The following is a 21,926-nucleotide window of genomic DNA, read 5'->3' on the forward strand; positions in this document are numbered from 1 at the left end:
TATATGTGAACATATACAATTTATGTTATACACCTTACCGAATTTTATTATTATTGAAACCTAGATCACACTACAATTTATATTGTAATTGCATTTATTTCCTCTTTTAAAGCTAGGTAGATAGTGTGTATTATATGAAATAAATTCTGACATGCATAGCTATAGCTAATATATATATTTCATTTGAACTAATACTCTTTTTCATAATCTTAATTTTTTTTAGTTAAACACTTAACATGAGATCTCCTCTCTTAACAAAATTTTAAGTGCCATTGTATTATTGTTGACTATGTAAAATTCTGCACAGATTTCTACAGCTTATTCATCTTGCTTAACTACAACTTTATGCCCATCAATTAGTAACTTGTCATTTCCCCTTCCCCCAAGCCCCTGGCAACCACCATTCCAATCATTGATTCTATGAATTTGACTATTTTCTGTACCTCATTTAAGTGGAATCATGCAGTATTTGTTTTTCTGCGACTGGCTTATTTCACTCAGCATAATGTCTTCAAGGTCATCCACATTGTCACATACTGAAGAATTTTCTTCTTTCTTAAGGCTGAATAGTATTCTATTGTATGGATATGCCCATTTTCTTTATCCATTCATTGGTTGATGGACATTTAAGTTGTTTGCACATCTTGGCTATTATAAACAGTGCTGTAACACAGGTGTGCTATCTCTTTGAGATCCTGATTTCAATTCTTTTGGATAAATACCAAAAAGTGAGATTGATGGATCATATGGTTGTGACACAAAAAAGCACAGTCAACAAAACCAAAAATAAACAACTGGGACTACATCAAACTAAAAAGCTTCTGCATAACAAAGGAAACAATCAATTGTAAAGGCACCCTTGAAAATATTTGCAAACCATACATCTGATAAAGAGTTAATCTACAAAATGTATAAGGAACTCCTACAATTTAATAGCATAAAAACTGATAATCTAATTTTAAGATGGTATAAAGAGTAGAATAAGCATTTATCCAGAAAAGACCTACAAACAGTCAACAGAACATACAATGGCATAATGGCATAACATCACTCATCATTAGGGAAATCCAGATTGAAATTACAATGAGATATCATCTCCTATCTTCCAAGATGGCTATTACTAAAAAAACAAAAGACAACAAGTATTGACAAGGATATAAGGAAATATGGACCCATGCACACTATTGGGAATGTAAAATAGATCCACTATAGAAAACAGTATGGAGATTCCTCAAAAAAATTAAGAGTAGAGCTACCTTTGGCAAATCTTGGGAAATGGCTTTCTTTACCCATTATGAAAGTGTTTCCATGGTACTAAGCAATTTCCTTTGTGATGATTCGCTTTCAACAAAAACATATTGTGATAAAATGAGGGACTGATTATAAGGATGTATATTTTTGGATTAAAAAAGAGGAAAATTGAGCAAGTTTTTTTTTTTGTTTTGTTTTTACTAAATTCTGACCAGTTTATCTTGGCAAAACCTGTTGGTTTAAGTCTTAACTATTGTCAGGTAGTCATCAAACATCTGGTGGCAGAAATCCTAATATTGGTTAATGACTAAAAAGAAATGTAAAAAGCCTTGTCAAAGTAGTTTTTAAAAACTCAAATTTGTGGTCTAACAATAAATAGCCTCTCAGTCTTGAAATTTCAACATGTCTCCTACTTAAAACTTTGTTCCCAGTAGTATTTTGCAAAGCCTCCGACGAATCTCTTTGGTTTTGATGGAATAAATAATGGGGTTGAGCATAGGAGGCACAAAGAGATAGATCAGGGACATGAGTGTATGTACATACTGTGGGGCATGCCTCCCATAGCGAGCAACCATGGACACACCAACCATGGGCACATAGAACATGAGCACAGCACACAAGTGAGACACACATGTATTCAGTGTCTTAAGTCTTTCCTCCCAGGATGCAATGACAAGTACAGAGCGCAGTATGAGCACGTAAGAAAGAAGAATGAGTGCAGAATCCAGACCAAAGTTACAGATGACAATGAATTGACCATAAATATTATTGATGGTGATGTCACCACAGGGCAAGCGGATCAGATCTGGATGCAGGCAGTAAGCATGGGAGAGTACATTGGCCTTGCAGAAGGGCAACCTCTTCAGAAGGAAAGGCAGTGGGAAAACCACACAGAAACTGCGGATGATAACAGCCATGCCCATACACACCACACAGGCACCAGTAAGAACTGTGGCATAACGCAGTGGGTTACAGATGGCCACATAGCGGTCAAAGCTCATAACCAACAGAATCCCCGACTCTATGAAGGAGAAGAGGTGGATAAAGAACATTTGAGCCATGCAAGAATCAAAGCTGATCTTCTGTAAGTGGAAGCAAAATGTGGCCAACACCGTGGGCAGTGTGGAAAAGGACACACCTAGGTCATTAACTGATAGCAGGGACAAGAAATAGTACATAGGCTGATGCAAACTCTGTTCCTCCTTGATAATGAAAAGGATAAGGGCATTTCCCACAATGGAGACAGTGTAGAGGGTACCAAGGAGCAGAAACACATAGTGTTGGGAGGTCCCCAGCCCTGAGAACCCTGTCAGGGTAAAGGGAGGCAACTCTGAGCTGTTTTGGGGGTTACCTCCCATATTGGCATTACTGCTTAGACTCTAGGACCACTGTCCTGTAAAGAAGATAAACATACAGTTTAAATCATGACCTAGACCTAATATCCTAAGACTCTTATATATCATCCAGCCCTTTATTTGTAGCATTAATCAATCTTGCTCCCCAAATCATTCATCCTTCTCTCTTATTGTCAACACTATCTCTGGAATTATCTGAGTATTCTCTTTTATACAGCTAGCGAAACAGGTCACATTGCCTTCCTTTACACCTGTGCCTAACACCACAATGCTTCTTCTCACATTCAAAGCTATGAACTCTTTTCATCAATCTCTGGGCATCTTTTTCCTCAAGACCTAAAATCAAACTGTCTTTATCGCTACTTCCTTGACTATCCCACCTTCTTCCTGAACGTTTCGCTTAGTCATTGAACCATAAACTTTTCCTCTTTCCACTCTCTCATGCTACTGAACCTTTGTTACCTTATTATGATTCTCCAGCTTCCTCACTCCTGTATAGCCTGTCAGTTCTTCTATCCATCCATCCATCCATCCTGATAAAATATAAATGGGTAGAAAGAGGTGGTCAGTACTAAATCAGTAGTTCTGGTTTCAATCCTCAAAATTTCCTTCCTTGTACCTCAGGATACCCACATTGATCTCTTTGTTGCTATCCAAACATGAACTGCAGGTCCTCAGCTCCCTGAAGCAGCCCTGAATGTGATAACATAGCCATTAGATCCATCTTCTAGGGTCCAGGACCAGTGATGCCTTCTGCCATGGCCAGCAGAGGTAACTTGTCTTCCTGCTACCACCTTCATAGCTATAGGTTTGTGTCTCCTTTCATGCCCACTTCTCTGCCAGTCCTGCATTATAGCTTTGTGAATCCTGTCTTCCCTCCTGACTCAGTTCCAAGAACTCAGCCGTGACTCTCGCTCACTGTTGAGCCCCTTCTGTGCTTAGTGCAAGGTCTTGCACAGGAGATGTACTCACTAAGTCACTGATCCCTCCTGGGCTTTTGTTCTCTTTGTTGTAAACTGGAGATTTTAAGAAACCGAGCTAACAGGGTTGTCGAGATCCAAAAGTGGACAGTTGTGAAAACTTTAAGGACTTTGCAACTTGGGTTCTATAGCCTTCTGTCCGCCCTCACCTCCAGCTGCTCATCTGCCTTTGCCAAACCTCCATCTGACTCAGGACTCCTCTATCCTCTCTTCTCAGGATGCATTTCCCCCTGCATTCCATATTCTTAGTACCACTTTGTCTTCTCTACCTGAAAACTCCTCCTAAACATTTTTATTTGTCTCTGCATGAAATGTGCAGACACCCTTGATTTTAGTTTCTTAACACTAAGTAAGGTCCTGCCAAGTGGTATCCAAAGCAGTCAGTGTCTTCTTATATATGCGCCTCATACCAGCTATTCTAAGAAAAGTGAGGGGTGATTGTTCACACCAAAGCATCTATGTCCAAGTTTAGCCTGTTGGGGTATCCCTGCTGAGACAGTCATGTCTGAAACAGAAAGCATGGCAGGATTTTAGAGAACAAGAGCTACAGATAGAAAATACAGAGGTGGGAAGGTGGTAAAGGTGAAAGTGTACAGGAAATCAAACAACCCGACTCAAATTATGGAGAGCCTTTCCTCCTTCTGACTGTCATACTATAGCACTCAGGATTTCTAAGTTAGGGGAAGAGTGCCTTAAGGCTTGAGATTTTGTGCATCTGACACTCCAGTTTACCTACCTGAGAGAGCTGTGCACGTGGAAGGTGCAGAGGAAGGAAAAGCAGTAGTGGGGGCCCTGAATGCCTTACTCCAAACCCCAAACGGTTACTTGTGCCAACTCTCTGGTCTGACAATATAAGGTTGCATTCAGGAAGTCCCTTGAGCTTATATCTGCTCAGGTACTCATGGACTGCTGGGAACATGGAACATCTACACATCTATTTTACAGCCAAAGAAATTGGGTTTAGCAAGAACCCCTCAGATACCTAATGTTTGCCTGCAACTCACCAGGCTGAAAAATGTAGTATCTTTTCAAAACTCCCACTCATATGTAAGTCAAACCAAAGGATTCAGTGTCTCACCTAATGCACTCCTAGACCTTGCAGTCACACTGATTGCCATGCAAAAAGGTCAGGAAATTACCCAAGCCCTGATCAATACTCATGGGTTTATCAGTATCCTGTGTCTACTGGCCCTTTGTTATAAGTCTCTTCAAATTTTCCCATATGGAAAGAAAAAAAATACTGTATTTTCATTTACAACAAGGTAACAATTTTTACCCTAAAGTTCTATGGTATAAGGTGTATGTTAACAAAAGTAACTATAAATGGAGTCCCTCATTCAATAGTAGACATGATTTTAGTCTTCAGAAATGTGTAGATGAATAAGCATAACATTTCATAGTCTAGTTGGGGAGAATCCTAAGGAAACACCTCTTCTATATTTCAGTGAATTCAATGATAAAAGATACAAGGCGGAGTTTAGGAAAGAATAAAGGAGGGGAATTGACAATATTCTAGGGCAGCCAGAGAAGATTTTCAGGTGTATCTCTTGCTTTTCAAATTATGAGCAAACATTATTTAAGTGAATATGGTAAGCAGAATGCCCCCCACAAATATGTCCAAGTTTGGTACCTATGAGTAGGTACATTTCATGGCAAAAAAGGACTTTGGAGATATAATTAAGATTATGGACCTTAAGGATTTGGTGTGGGGGGGTGACTTAAGTATACCAAACTGATTCACATGAGTCCTTAGAAACAAAGAACTTTCTCAGGCTGGAATCAGAAAAATGTGGCAGAAAAAGTCAGAGAGATTCAAAGCATGAGAGGCACTTGGTCCACAATTACTGGAGGGAGTTGAATGAATAGCATGAGAGTAGTGTAGACAGCCTTTAGGAGCAAATGCCATCCCCTGGCTGGTAGCCAGCAAGGAAATTGAAACTTTAGTTCTACATTTACGAGGAACGGAATTCAACCAACAACTTACATGAGCTTCAAAGCAGCTTCTTCTCCAGAGCCTTCAGTAAGGAACTCAGCCTTGCCATCACTGTGATTACCTTGAGAGATCCTAAACATTAAGGGTTTCTGGACTTCTGACCTACAGAATCTATGAGATAAGATTTTTTTTTTTTATTTTTTTAAGCTGCTAAGGTTGTGATAATTTCTGCCAGCAGCCAGAGAAAACTAACACAGTGAGTCTCAGGCAGAAGGGAGAAGATGAGGAAAGAACAAAAGAAGGGTCATTTCTGGCAGATGAGAAAACACAAACACAGGTATGAAGTCTTGAAAAGCAACACTGGAGAGGAGAATGGGAGACAGAAAGGAAGGGTTTAAGAGGCTTAAAAAATAAGTTGGAAATGAGTGAGAAATTAATTCATCAAAGCCAGACAATATATCATCTCAATTGAGAGTCCAAGAAATTTGGAGAAGAGTGGTGTCTATGCCATTGCTCTACACAGGAGAAAGAAATGTTAAAAAACAAGATACTGTGCCCAACATCGAGTCACTTGTGTAAGCCCCACACCACCAAATAGAGACTTAGTTATAGATTGTCTATTCCAGGAATGGAATCTTAAACCAGTCCATCAGGAACTCCCTGACTGGCACTTGGGAAGCAATCTGCCTGATGGACTTCAGTCATTCCCCTCAAGGAAAGTCAACTTTCAATAACCAAACCACTTTATTGCGTAGTATAACTTCCTTGTTCCCTCTCCTTTCTGCCTATACAAGTCTTTATTTTGTACAGCTCCTCAGAGCCCCTTTCTATTTGCTAGATTGGATGCTGCCTGATTTAAATTGATTTTTGCTCAAATGAAGTCTTAAAATTGTTGTTCGGTTTATCTTTTAACAGAAGATAAGTACAAACTTAGTGATAGGACGTTGAGCGTTCCTGTCTAATCCCACCAACATTCTTCTGAAATAAGAGTAAGATCATCAGCTGGGAGTAAGAGGTTGGGGGCAACAGATGTGAGCAATTTATGAAGAGAGAAAGTATGAGATAGGAAACATGGAAGCGTGTATGACCAATAGTGAGTCTTATTACAGTTTGGGCTAATTCATGAAGCCATTGAGTATATCATTGCTTCTAATCTGTCCAACCTCTTCATCACACTACTCTTCTAGTAAATGCTTTTTAATCTTCTTGGTAAGTTCTCCTTGAAGCTCTCTGTTCTCTTGCTTTGGTCTATATCAGTTGCTTCTCAGGTCTCTCATGCAAATAGCAGCAAGGAATCTGTCCTCCTATTCTCCTGGGGTTGGAATTCCATTTCCTGGATCATGTATCTTCCTCTTTTGTCAGCATCCATATTTGTTTGCTGGAGGTCTTTCTTCTTTACACTTTAAGGACAACATTTTTTATTAAATTGCATACCGCTTTTTCATTTCTATGCAACCCTGTTTTTCTCTCCTTTCCCTGTTTGTAGAAAAACTTTCCTGTGCCATCCATGGTGCTAAGTACCCTAAATGTTTGATAGCAATCCCACTGCATGTATGTGTGAGAGTGGAGGGTTTCCCTCAACATCCAAGCAATTCTCTGATATCAGCTTGGTGTCCTATATTTCAACTCGATTCTGACAACTGTCTACCCAGCCTCAAATCCCACAGGTTTAAATCTCAGTCCCACAAGTCTGCCCTTTGCTTCAGATGCCGTTAGCAAGCCAAGGTTGTTACCTGTGCTTCTGATTGACTGGCAACAGATTGGAGTTCCCATGACCTGCTCCTTGGACTTCAGATACCAGTCATAAGTCCAGATTGTTACTTGTACTTCTGAGAAATTGGCTACAAATCAGAAGTCCTCATGACCTGCTCCTTGGGTTCTTAATTTGTTGGAGCATCTCGCAGAACTCAGGAAACCCCATTTTCTCACTAGATTACTGGCTTAGATAGTGATGTTAAAACAATCACTATCTAGATGAAGAGATACATAGAGCAAGGTCTTAAACAAGGGATCTTCTATTCTCATGAAGTTTGGAACCTGGCATGGTAACATATAGAAATGTTCTTTCACCTAATCTGGAAGATCTCCAAGACTCCTCTTTTGGGGATTTTGTGAAGGCTTCATTACATAGGCATGATTGATTAAATTATTGGCCATTGGTGATCAATTCAGCTTCCATCCTCCTCCCCTCCTCAGAAATTGCAGGGTGAGACAGAAATTTCCACCTCTCTATTTTTGGTTGTTTCCCCTGGCAACCAGCTCTTATCCTTACATGCCTTCCCCAAGTCACCTCATTAACACAAGCACAGTTGTTGGTGGAAAGAAGCTTGTTATTAATAAGACATCCATTTCACTTTTATGGCTCTGAAGTGTTTTCAGGAACTGAGGACAAGAGACCAAATGCTATAAAAAAAGATGTTCCCATTGCTCTTATCCTTTAAGAAATTCCAAGCGTTTGGGGAGCTGTGAGCCAAGAGCTGTGGATAAAGACAATATATATGAGAAGTCTATATTTGGCCATCTGAATGAGCAAATATGTATTTCTTCTAAATCACAATATTGCACACCCTCACAAAATTCATATCTTATTTTGGGACACATAACTATAAAATAATATGCAAGTCATGATCCTCTTGACCTTCCTGGGTAGAAACATAGTCACCTATTTTTCAAGGGGATAATTATGGACATTTCTTCATCTAGGAAACAGAAAATAGCAAGCAGATAAGACTATATATGACTGGGGTTTTTTCATTGCTCTGAAATCATTGAGTCAGATCTGATCTTTATTTTTCTATATCCACCCTAGATGTGTTACAAGTAGGGGGATAAGAGGGATTTCCTTTCTATATGTTTGTGAGGGTCCACACTGGAAGCCCTTTATGAGATGGAGGTATAGCAACATATATCCTCAGATAGCGGTGTGAGGTGTGCTGAGTAGAACCTAAGGGAGGTAGGCACAGAAACAGACTCTTGGCCCCCAAAAGAAGCTTCAAAATTGTGTAGAAGGGACCCAGATTCCATACAGTGATACTTCCTATGCCCTCTACTCCAATGTGTGCATCCAGAAGGTTCTCATTGAACAAACACCAACATGGAGAATGCCTTAACCTTCTGTTCCATGAAATAGATATATTGGCATTTGCTTCCAACAATTCAAGCAGACACACAGACTTGGTTGGTCCTTGGAGGTACTTCCAGCTCATAACAAGTGGGTGAACTTGGTTTTGCTTGAAGAGACCGCGTACAATTCATGTCACAAGAAGAGACTAAAGAAGCCAAGAGCTCAGATAAGATGTATCTGATGACCTGGATACCCAGAGCCCTGTGAGCATGTTGGAGTAATCACAGTTCTCTTCAGTAAGTCAGGTCACAGTCTGACACTTACCTCTATATTGGCAAGTTACAGATCCAGGCAGAGTCATAAATGTTCTATCTAATGGACTGAACAGAAGAAGACTTAAACAGCAAATATCTGCTGAATTTCTTTTAGACTACGCCGATTTTTAAGGCCAAGAGAAAAGTACTGAGTGTTTTTATTTATAGAATGTGATGTGGAAAATAGCCCAGAGGCTCCCAGAAAGGTTTTCACAGGTATGGAAATGAGCCAAATAGTTGCTTCAAAATCCGTCAGATTTAAAGGAGCAAGCAAAAGTACTGTCACCGAAAGCATATATTGTCCACTTATTAAGGCAATAACCTTATTATAAGTCATATTTGTGACAGAGCCAAGATCATTAAACAGCAATATTGTTTCAAAAAATATTTCTTTATGTACCTGCTAAAGGCCAGGCATAGTGCTGCCACTGTACTGAAATTGCTATGGGTATACTTTATATAGCATATAAGTTCTGAGCAATATAAATATGCAAGGTACATTTGCAGCAGGTTTGAAGGTTGCAAGTACAATTTATTTTTTATTTCCTCTGGCCAGATCCATAATGCATATGGTATTTAGACTATGAACAATGTAAGTCTTCATATAGAATTGTTCTTTAATAAAATTATGATCTATGTTAGAGTAAAATATTTTATGAATATGGTAATTCATTGAAGTATAAAGAGATGGTTGGTAGGTAAATATACGGAAAGATAATCACTTATTAATTCATTTCTTTACTTATTTGAACATGTCTGGTATATTTCAGGCCCTCTGTTAGAGACTGAATAGTATAAACATACATAAGACACAGTCCTTGTGCATGAGTTGTTTACAGTCTGGTGGAGGAGACAAACTACCCAAACTAATGAATATGATTAAAGTAAATTCCAAGGACAGTGGGGATGGAAAGCAGGTATAGAACAGTGCTACTTAGGGTTCAAGAAAGTCTTAGACAAAATATTTATTCAGACTCTGGTTTATACCCATGATGTTTTGAAGCTAAACCCTGAATTTTGCATTTATTCTTGCTAAATAAAAATAATATAAGCAAATAAAATATGTGTATTATCATATAATTTTTAAAGCAGTTTATTTTATTCACTCTTCAAAACAAACATATGAAGTAGATAAATCAGAGATTAGTGTCTCATTTTACAGATGAGGAAATTAAGACTGAGAAGTTCAGCCCACTTCCTCAAGAAGTCACCTCTTTGGATGGGTTAAGTAACCTTATTGTGCTGATGTTTTCACAATATATACATGCAGTAAATCATCATATTGTACATCTTGAACTTATACAACATCGATTTCAGTTATATCTCAATAAAGCTGGAAAAAATAAAGATAAAAAAAGATGTCACCTGTGATTTACATTTCTCTCCATAATAATGGGGGACAGAGAGAGAGGAAATGCTTCTTGATATGAGATTCTGATCTTAAAAAATGTATTATTAGTCCATATGTTTATTCATTAATTTATTCACTTATGCTTTTCTTCTATTGTTCATCCATTATTATGTATTAATCTATTTTTTTCACTTACTCTTTCATTATTGCTGTAGCATCATCAGACATTATCTGAATGGAGGGACTATAATAAGTCTGATGGGGCTGGACAGAGTGGTTGAAAAAGTTGCTGTTTTAGGGAGCTCAGATTCCATAAGGGGAAAGCAGATAGATATGAAAGAGTGAGGGAAAGGTCATAGGAGAGAAGCAAAGGGCTGTTGAATTCAATGGAGGTTGGCAGAGCCAAGTGCTTGCATATTTCAGCACCTCCCATGTGAAAAGAATATACCAGGAATCCTTAAGTCTAATTCTGACTATTTAAATATTGTAGCTGTTGGATTAGTCAGGGCTCTCCAGAGGAACAGTACCAATAAGATGTGCATATAAAGAGATTTATTGTATTTACTATAAGGAATTGGCTGTCACGATTACAGAGATGCAGAAGTCTAGACCTAGGAGAATTGTTGGTATAGTTCCAGTCCAGATATGAAAACCTGAGAACCAGGAAAACCAATGGTATAAGTCCAAGCCTAAGACCAAAGGCAAGAAAAGACTAACCTCCCTGCTTTGAGACAATCAGACAGAGATGTCTTTCTTTTATTCTTGGACTTTTACTTTATTCAGTCATTCAGTGGATTGGATGAGGCCCACCTACACTGGGGAAGGCAATATGCGTTACACAGTTTATCAATTCAAATCTCAACCAGAAACACCCTCACAGATACACACATAAATAATGTTTAACCAAATATCTAGACTCCTTGTGGCCCAGTCAAGTTCACATGTAATATTAACCATCACAACTTGACTTTTCAAACGGCATGATGGGAAGAGCTCTGTCTCCTGGAAACCTCAGAAACTAATCACCCAAGCTAAGCTTGCATACTGGTAAAGATGTGATACCTAGCCCGTAATTAGTCCCTCTTTGCCCTTGTCTTTTTCAGAATTGTGCAGGCCCATAACCAGAAGTCCTAAACATGTCACCAGTATCTTAAAAATAGTTCCCTGCTTCTCCAGAAAATAATCTCCCCCTGTAGTGATAGTTGACATTCTTTGGGTTATTCTTGAAAAGAGACCATTTTTGTGTTTCTAAAGGACATTGAATTTTTGATTTATGGATAAGACCCAAGATGGTTCTGGCAGGTGTTGGCGCAATACACCAGACTAAATGATTGTGCATTGATCTTATACCTCAAAGTGTAACACTAACATTCTTTGGATTGATCCTCTCTTCCAATGGTGTCTGGATGGTTATACCTCCAAGACAAAATCCTTCACAGTTTTTGGCTCTACCAAAGACTCAGGACTTAACCCTAAAGAGCATCTTGAGGAGCCTGCGACGTATCTCCTTTGTCTTAATGGAGTAGATGATAGGATTGAGCATGGGAGGCACAAAGAGGTAGAGAATAGACATGAGGATATAGACAGCATGGGGCAGGCCAGCATCAAAACGATGCACAATGGACACACTTACCATGGGCACATAGAAGATGAGCACAGCTAGGATGTGGGACACACATGTGTTCAGTGTCTTGATGCGCTTTTCTCCGGAGGCAATGGCAAGCACTGATCGCAAGATTAGTACATAGGAGAGGAGAATGAGTGCAGAGTCCAGGCCAAAGGTGAATAGCACAATGGACAGCCCATAGTGGCTATTGAGGGAGACATCAGTACATGCCAGCTTAATCATATCCACATGAAGGCAGTAGGCATGGGAGAGGATGTTCTGGGAGTGGCAGAAGGGGAGTCTGTGCAGCAGCAGTGGGAAGACAAGGATAAGGGCAAAGCTTCGGAGGACAGCACACAGTCCCATTGCCACAATGCGGGCATTAGTGAGCACTGCAGCATAGCGCAGTGGGTGGCAGATGGCAACATAGCGATCAAAGCTCATAGCCAGAAGGATGCCAGACTCTGTCCAAGAGAAGAGGTGGATGAAAAACATTTGGGCCAAGCAGGCATTAAAGGCAATCACCCTGGCATGGAAACAGAGGGCAGCCAGCACGGTCGGCAATGTGGAAAAGGACACTCCCAAGTCATTGACTGAAAGTAGAGATAAAAAGTAGTACATGGGCTGGTGCAAGCTCTGCTCCTCCTTAACAATGAGGAGGATCAGGGTGTTTCCCACAATGGAGATGGTGTAGAGCAGCAGAAGAGGGAAGGATAGCCAGGATTCCATGGTTTCCATTCCTGGGAAGCCCGTCAAGATAAAGGTGGGAGCATCAGAGGCATTGATTTTGAAGTTACCCATGAGAAGCTGGCTACATGTGTTATCAGCCAGCACAACTGTGTCTAAGACTACTATTGTTCCTAGGGAGGAAAAACAACACAAAAGTTTATAAACTGTGATTGTACATAGATTTTATTCCTAAAATACACTGGTATTGGGGCGCCTGGGTGGCTCAGTCAGTTAAGCGTCCAACTCTTGATTTCAGCTCAGGTCATGATCTCATAGTTCATCAGATCGAGCCCCATATCAGGCTCTATGCTGACAGAATGAAGCCTGCTTTGGATTTTCTCTCTCCCTCTCTCTATCCCTCACCCATGTGCATGCATGCATTCTCTCTCTCAAAATAAATAAATAAAAGGATGGATTGGGAGGATGAGGAGGAGGTCATGAAATACTAGCCATCAACAGAAAGACTTCTTTCTTAGACATCTTTCAGAAAGACTAGATTAAGACTCTTCTTCAGGGTGGTTGACTAGCTCATTAAGTGTCATTGGCAACCCTCTGGACACCTTCAATGTGGCCATCATAACAGCTGTCCTTCAAATGCCTCAACTTTCATAACCATGATCTTAGCTAACCCCCAAAGGTGTTCACACTTACATCCAGTCTGACAGATGAGGGACCAAGTGTTCAAGAAAGGAAAGAGAATTAGTCCAGATTTTCTTGGGAGGCAGTTACATGGCTAGAACTAAAATTCACTAATCCAATTTCTACCTGAGGAACTTATGTGGTCTACAGTCCCACATTTAATACTGGAAGAGTCCATTCAGGACCCCTGGAAAATCAAATATCTCAAGAGGCATTGGAGAATACTAGTTAAGAATATGGTGCCAGAACATCCTGGGTTTGAGTCCAGTGACATTAGGTAAATTTCTTAAACTCTCTTCTCCTGTGTCTTTACTTTTAAGACAGGAATAAAAGAAAATTGCCCTATGGATATGGATACATGCATATGTAAGACAGAAAGAGAGAGACAGAGGAAGAGAGAGAGAGAACTTGGACTTGAAATAGGTCCTGCCCACAGTAAGCATTACATAAGTACTACTATTATTGTTATTATTTAAAAGTTGTGGGGCGCCTGGGTGGCGCAGTCGGTTAAGCGTCCGACTTCAGCCAGGTCACGATCTCGCGGTCCGTGAGTTCGAGCCCCGCGTCGGGCTCTGGGCTGATGGCTCGGAGCCTGGAGCCTGTTTCCGATTCTGTGTCTCCCTCTCTCTCTGCCCCTCCCCCATTCATGCTCTGTCTCTCTCTGTCCCAAAAATAAATAAAAACGTTGAAAAAAAAATTAAAAAAAAAAATAAAAGTTGTTATTTTAATAGCATGTTTAGATGGAAAATAAATTGCACATTGTGCTTTCCAAAAACACAAAAGTCATTGAATGTGTTTATATTAAACTTAAATTTGTATTTTTAAATCACTTGTTATCACATAATAGATCATGGTACAGACAAGCAGAAGTAAATTGCTAAAGGTTGAAAATTAAGCAAAAAAAAATTATAACACTGAAAACATTCTATCCATTACCTTATTTTTTCCTATGAGTTGTTAAGGAATAGCATTCTTTCATTTCCATAACAGACCATTGTGTTTCATTTCAGAGCCGGTCAAAGTTCAATAGGGAGTAGAAAATGCGAAACACTGTCTGACATCAGCCCAAGTGAGGTTGTGAGGAGAGGTGATAAAGGAGCATTAATTTTACATCTTCCCTTTTGGTCTCCTGCATTGTGGAATTTCAAAAAAAAACATTTAGGGAGGGAGTTACATTTAAGAATATTTCGTAATATTCTAAAGTATGTCCAGAGAACCTTGCATACCCTGTAATAAGTGGCTTTACCTGCTGTTTTTGGAATTTATTTTTTCTAATTAAAAAAATTAATGTTTATTTCTGAGAGAGAGACTGAGTGTGGTTGGGGGAGAGGCAGTGAAAGAGGGAGACACAGAATCCAAAGCGGGCTCCAAGCTCTGAGCTGTCAGCACAGAACCCAATGCGGGGCTCAAACCCATGAACTATGAGATCATGACCTGAGCCAAAATTGGCCGCTTAACCAACTGAGCCACCCAGGCACCCCTGGTTTTGGAATTTAGGTGTTAGATGCCTTCTACTTCTCATAGATGGTTCCTAACCCTTGAGTGGAATTATTCACCATTGAGTAATTTATTATTTATGTAAACTTTGGGCGGAAATTTGCTTTAGCCCTGCCATGGTGCACATATTATATCAATGAACAATCAAATTATAAATCAGAGAGAAATTCCCTGCTAGATGGATAAGGGTCTGAGACAAAGCTTCAGAGAACTACTGCTGAGGACGGGGATTCTGAGCAGCAGCACTGGACTTGAAGAGGGAGGAGGATGGAGCAGATAAGCCCTGGGAAACCTGTACAGTGCAATGAGCTCCCATTAGTACCACACAAAGAAACTGACTGAGGATTCTAGAGGAGATAGTCTTAAGGAGATGCATGGGTCACTCTCTTCTTGAGCACTCACCCCTGGATTTCATCCCATCATGCCACATGTTCCACTATAAGGAAGTCTAAATTGTCCCAAGTGAAAGACTACTCCTGGAGAGGGTCAGTTTTAGTACCTCCTCCCTGTCCTAATTAGAGATGATAGAGTTCAGCTGAATGTTCTATTCTGTTCTTTATTTTCTCAGTGTTCAGGCAAAGCAAAAAGTGGGGCAGAAGATGAAGACAGAAATGATAACTTGACAAAGAGAGAAGAACTGAAGGACAGGAAAGAGACAGAAAGGAGGGGATAAAAAATACAAAGGAAATAATATGGAAATGGGAGAGTCAAGTGAAGGAAAGAGGGTGCCAAACATAGGGAGACAGTGACTAGAACATTAAAGATGGAGAGGAAGAAAGAAGACAAATAAGGCCAAGAACACCTCTTAAGAACACTGAGAACATTACAAGGTGATGCCTCAGCAGCTCCATGAGGGTGGGCTGGGTTTTCCCCAAGCTAGGCCAAGGATGTAGAAGGCCCTAGCCACACCACATTTCACGGGAGCTGCCTGCCAGGCTCTGGGAAGTGGAGGGGCTATGGGAAGCCATTCATATCCCCCAGTCAAACCCAGCTGGGAATAGATTCCTCACAGGGGATCCCAGCGGACTCTGCTTGCTGTCTATTCCATGGATGATCCAGACCTGTTTGTGAAGATCAAGGCTCTCAGACTCTTCTCCTAGCTGAGCAGGGCTTACCTGCCCCCACACCATGTCTTCATGGCTCCTGAGATCCTCTTAAAGATGAGTTTTAAGGCACCTCTGGCATATGAGGAGTGTGAATACCAGGGGACCCAGTGATTGCAAACAGTAAGCTAAGAATATAACTCATTCTTCCTTATCTTCAGCTCCAGAATTTCTTTTCCCCACACCATGTCCCTACCCTAAGGCTCTCTTCTTAGGGAACTTTCGGAAACCAGAATGTAAGGTTGGCTTGGGTCATCGGTGACAGAAAAACAATAATCATCAAGGATACTGGGTGTTTACAATGTCCCTAAACTCCTTCAAGAGCTCTATGAGCATTGTCTCTTTCTATCGTAGCAACCACATTTAGATGGAAATGTTCACTTCTCATTTTACAGATGAGAAACATGATGCCAAGGGGGTTAAATTAAGTCCAAAATTATATCACTGAGTGGCAGAGCTACATCCATAGACTATTCATTTATTCACTTAACATTTTCAGAAAACCTAAAAAAATTTATCCAGCAATGACCCTGAAACATGCATCATATGCCTGCTAATCACTATCATCTTTATCTTTTTCCCCATTTATCCTATCTTTCATATTTGATTGTCTTTCTTGCCTTTGTCTTTCTTTGCCTTTATTCAAACTCCCTCAAAAATAACTAGAGAAAACAAGAGAGGAAAAAAGGATAAAAGAAACAAAAATTATTCTCTCTCATCCTATGACTGTAAATGTCTGGCTTTCCCATAAGACCACTAGCTAATATCTGGGAGACAAGCCTGACTCCTTCCTCAGTAACCCCCAACCAAACCCAGGGCTTGTATTTGCTATATGAATGACATCACATCTATGGTATCACATATACAGCGAGTCCCAGGCAGTTGAACCTTTAAGTTTCAAAGATTACTTGATTCTCTGATTTCTTTTTTAAAATTTTGCTATTAATATATAATTCACATCTTATAAAATTCAGTTTTTAAGTATAGAAATCAGTGATCTTTAGTGTATCTGCAAAGTTGTGCAGTCATCACCAACATCAAATCACAGAATGTTTTCATCACTCTGAAAAGAAACTTCCTGGCCTTTAGCAGTCACTCCCCATTCTCATCTACCCTAGCCCCTGACAACAACTAATCCATTTTCTGCTGCTTTGGACTTGACCATTTCTGAACATTTTATCTAAATATAATCAAATGTGCTGCTTTTCATGTCTGGCTTCTTTCATTTAGCATGTTTTCAAGGTTCATTATATATCAGTACTTAATGTCTGATAAAATTTCCATTGTATAAAATATACCACATTTTATTTGTGTAATAGTCACATGATGGGTATTTGGATTGTTCTCATTTTGAGGCTGCAAATAATACTTCTTTGAATATTAATGTATAAGCTTTATTATAGACATATATCTTTGGTTCTTTGGAGCATGTAGCCAAGAATAAAATTGCTGAGTCACTTGGTAACTCTATGTTCACCTGTCTGAAGAAAAGCCAAAAGGTTTTCCAAAGTTGCTTCACCAATTTACATTTCATCAGCAATGTTTGAGGATTCCAGTTTCTCCACATCTTTGCCAACTTTGTTATTTTCTGTTTTGTTTTGTTTTGTTTTCCTAATAGGAATGCAATGGTATCTCATAGCAGTCTTGATTTGCATTTCCCAAATGGCCGATGAAGCTCAACTTCATACCATGTGCTTATTGGTGTGCTTACCATGTGCTATTTGTATGTCTGTTTTTGAAGAAATGTCTACTCAAATCATTTGCTTATTTTTAAACTAGTTTATTTGACTTTTTGTTGTTGAGTTGTAAGAGATCTTTATGTATTTTGGATATGAAACTATTGTTAGATATATGATTTGCAAATATTTTTTTCCACTTTCTTCGCAGTGTCCTTAAAAGCACAAAAGGTTTGTTTTTTGTTAAGTCCAATTTATCTATTTTTTCTCTGGTTTCTTGTCCTTGTCATGTTATACCAAAACAACCATTGTCTAATACATCTGAGTTTTCTTCTAAAGGTATTATAGTTTTATAATTTCTCAGCTTTTTGGCTAAGATCAAGTGTAAAGGTGTTAAGAGTTTTACACCTTACATGTAGACCTTTTATCTATTTGAATCAATTTTTTTACATGTTTATTTATTTTGAAGAAGAGAGTATGAGTGGAGGAGGGGCAGAGAGAGAGAAAGAGAGAGAATCCCAAGTAGGCTCCATGCTCAGCACAGAGCCTGACACGGGGCTCAATCTCACAACTGTGAGATCATGACCGAAGCCAAAATCAAGAGTCAGGTACTCAACTGACTGAGCAGCCCAGGTGCCCCAGAGTTAATTTTTTAAAATTTTGAGTTAATTTTTGTATATAAGTTGAGAGAAGGATCCAACTTCAGTCTTTCTCATGTAGATATTCAATTATCCCACCAACATTTGTTGAAAAAAATTATTATTTACCCATTAAACAGTCTGAGTATCATTGTTGAAAATTCATTGACCATAGATGTATGGGTTTACCTCTGAACTGTCAGTTTTCTTCCATTAGCCTGTATGTTTACCCCTTACATTGGTATCATACTGTCTCAAATAATCTAGATTTGCAAAAGAGAGAACAGACAGCATGGAAATCTGAGATACTGTTTCCGGTCAGTAAAAGGATTTTGGAGAATATTCAGGCATGGACAATAAGAATCAAAGGGATCTTCTGATTTCACTGAGGAAGGACAGGCAAAGGCCCACTATATTCTCCTCCAGCTTTCTTATTAAGGGCACTGACATTATCAGCCATGGCCTAACCATTTCTATGCATCGTTAACTATTTTCTCTCAACTGTGTTGTCCAATTAGTTGTCAAACCTTATACCATTTCTTCAAATTGCTTTGCCATTTCATTGATACCATATCTGCCTAAGAGTAGACCTTCAACACCTGAATTCCCAAAACAGACTTCTACTGGCCCCTGCACCAAATCTGCCAGCACCCAGCCATTCCTTCCCTCTATTGACAGTGACTTTTAAAACCCAAATTTCCTGCTTAAACTCTTCAAAATAGACAGACCTCCCTTATTTTAAAAACGAAACAATGACGGAATTGGTCTTAACTCATCTCTACTTCTTCTGACCTATTTGCTTTTTAGCTGGAATAGTTAATCCCTTCTATTCCTCAAGTCTTACAAGGAGAAGTGCACTTTCTATGGCTTGGGGTGAGTGGATGCACCGTGACCTACTAATGGACATGTTCATGGGCCACCACCTCTTCTCACCGTCTCTTCTTTCTTGTTCCTCAACTCCATAATGGATTATAGTTTAGTAATGTCACACCACAAAACTGTGCTTGCAAGGTCACCACTGACATCAACATTGCTAAATACAATGGACTCTCAGTATAGAGATTGATACAGTTGACTTCACTTCTTTCTTGATTTTTTTTCTCCTTTCTTGGACCAGTAAGTTTTCTCCTCCCTGATCTTCCACCTATCTTTATGTCTGTCTCTTCAATTTCTTTTATAAACAGCTCTCCTTCTATTCTCTCCTAAATATTAACATTATCCATGGTTCTTTCCCAAGCTAGCTCAGTTTTGACTCCACATGATCTCTCTGAATGATCTTGGAAGAAAAACCAGATTTCCATTATTTTTGAAACATGCTGATCAACTAATCTGTATCTTCTGCTTTCATTTATTTCTTGTTTTCCAACTGACTACTTGGCACCTTAAATTGTCTGTTTCATAGGAACTTTAAGATAAAAATGCCCAAAATATGAATATAATTTTTTTTCTTCTTAGATTGATTTTTTCAGTGAGAGGCAGAAATTCAGTAGCTAAGTCAGAAATCTAGCTATCATTCCACACATTCTTTCTCTCATGCGTTCTTTATGTCTATTTACGTAGGCAACAAATTCTAAATATCCTACCACTTAGGATAAGTGGTAAAGCAAGCTCTAAAAGAGAAGTGCGTGTTTGAAATGGCAGGTAAAAGGGATGAAAGAGATAATTAACTATTAGAATAGTTGCTTAGTAAAGCTGAAGTGTAAGGCCGTGTGTTAATTGGTTTATATTCGTGATTTTTTTCTAGTGTTAAGCAGTCCTAGGGCTAACATCAGGGAAACTAGATACAAAGATTGATCCAGGATAGATACCAAGGAGCTAGTTTGATGGAAGAACAAAGCCTAAATTGCCAGAAAAAAACATCTCTGATAGAAAGATCAGTTTTTATATTGATTTTAACTTCGTCAGAATTATGATTACAAACTTACCTGTAAACATTCAGTCATCTGAAAACCAAATTGCAATTGCAATTTCTTTCTTTCTCATGTTCTTCTCTGGTGCATTACCCCTCCTGAGCAGCAAGTAGAACAGTTTCAATAACTGACTCAGAGCAACCCACTTTATTAATTAAATCACCACATATTGCCAAGGATTTACTTTCCCTGCCTTATATATATTTATTTTAAGAATAATATGTGGCTTTAGATTATAATATTTTGGAAGTATATGGAAATTCTAAGATTAAATATATTGTTAGGCTCTGATGAAAGAAGTCATTAGATGCAGACTAGAAGCTGGAAGAAGGGTAAGGGGTATACTTTTCCTGTTAGCTTTCTGTTCCTGTAATTGTCACCCAAGCAACTGCTTTATCCTTCGCAACAGCAGTTGATTCTAACATAAGCAGCTGGTTCCAGTTTGTGGGCGGTTTTCCCCCCACTCTTACCTCCAAACAGCTTTGTGATATAACTTATATATACCAGCGCCATCTCTTGGTGGCCCATTCTTAGAAGTCTGGGCCCCAGCCCTCTGGGCAGTGTCCTTTAAACTTCTATAACCAGAATCTTCTTTCTCACAGAAGAAATTGATTACAGCAGTTACCAAATCCCTATCAAGTCAGTGTGCCCTGCAATTCAGACTTCTTCCATCCATAACTATTTATATAAAAACGAGAGTTCTCAGAGCTTAATTTTATAAAAATTAAATGGAGATAACTAAGGGTGAAACTTGTCTCATACCATCATTATTGATTTTTGAATATATGAATTCATTGAAGGAAAAACAAGAACAACCCCATCAATCTTTTTTTTCTTAATTTTATTTTTTATTTTTTTAAATTTACATCCAAATTAGTTAGCATATAGTGAAACAATGATTTCAGGAGTAGATTCCTTAATGCCCCTTACCCATTTAGCCCATCCCCCTTCCCACAACCCCTCCAGTAACCCTCAGTTTATTCTCCATATTTATGAGTCTCTCCTGTTTTGTCCCCATCCCTGTTTTAATATTATTTTTGTTTCCCTTCCTTTATGTTCATCTGTTTTGTCTCTTAAAGTCCTCATATGAGTGAAGTCATATGATTTTTGTCTTTCTCTGACTGACTAATTTCATTTAGCATAATACCCTCCAGTTCCATCCACGTAGTTGCAAATGGCAAGATTTCATTCTTTTTGATTGCCGAGTAATACTCATTGTGTGTGTGTGTGTGTGTGTGTATATATATATATATATATATATATATATATATATATATATACCACATCGTCTTTATCCGTTCATCCATCCATGGACATTTGGGCTCTTTCCATACTTTGGCTATTGTTGATAGTGCTGCTATAAACATGGGGGTGCATGTGTCCCTTCGAAATAGCACACCTGTATCCCATAAATAAATGCCTGGTAGTGCAATTGCTGGGTCATAGGGTAGTTCTATTTTTAGTTTTTTGAGGAACCTCCATACTGTTTTCCAGAGTGGCTGCACCAGCTTGCATTCTCACCAACAATGCAAAAGAGATCCTCTTTCTCCTCATCCTCACCAACATCCGTCGTTGGCTGAGTTGTTAATGTTAGCCATTCTGCAGGTGTAAGGTGATATCTTGTGGTTTCGATTTTCCTTTCCCTGAAGATGAGTGATGTTGAACATTTTTTCATGTGTTGGTTGGCCATCTGGATGTCTTCCTTGGAGAAGTGTCTATTCATGTCTATTCATGTCATGCATTTCTTCACTGGATTATTTGGTTTTTGGGTGTTGAGTTTGAAAAGTTCTTTATAGATTTTGGATACTAACCCTTTATCTGATATGTCATTTGCAAATACCTTCTCCCATTCTGTCGGTTACCTTTTAGTTTTGCTGATT

At 39.0% G+C, this 21,926-nt stretch overlaps 2 protein-coding genes across 2 annotated transcripts; both read right to left on the reverse strand.

Annotated features, from left to right (window-relative positions):
- Positions 1-1,664: 1,664 nt before the first annotated feature.
- Positions 1,665-2,712, reverse strand: LOC101093544 (olfactory receptor 51I2-like). Its single transcript, XM_003992864.2, has one exon. The coding sequence runs from the start codon at positions 2,607-2,609 to the stop codon at positions 1,665-1,667; it is 945 nt and encodes a 314-aa protein (XP_003992913.2). The 5' UTR covers positions 2,610-2,712.
- An 8,995-nt stretch (positions 2,713-11,707) lies between these two features.
- On the reverse strand, positions 11,708-12,655 carry LOC101101162 (olfactory receptor 51I2-like). The gene has a single exon (XM_003992892.2). It carries the CDS (start codon positions 12,653-12,655, stop codon positions 11,708-11,710), a length of 948 nt encoding a protein of 315 aa, XP_003992941.2.
- Between the last annotated feature and the right edge of the window lie 9,271 nt (positions 12,656-21,926).

Source organism: Felis catus, chromosome D1, assembly GCF_018350175.1.
Source record: "Felis catus isolate Fca126 chromosome D1, F.catus_Fca126_mat1.0, whole genome shotgun sequence".
NCBI classification, from domain to species: Eukaryota; Metazoa; Chordata; class Mammalia; order Carnivora; family Felidae; genus Felis; species Felis catus.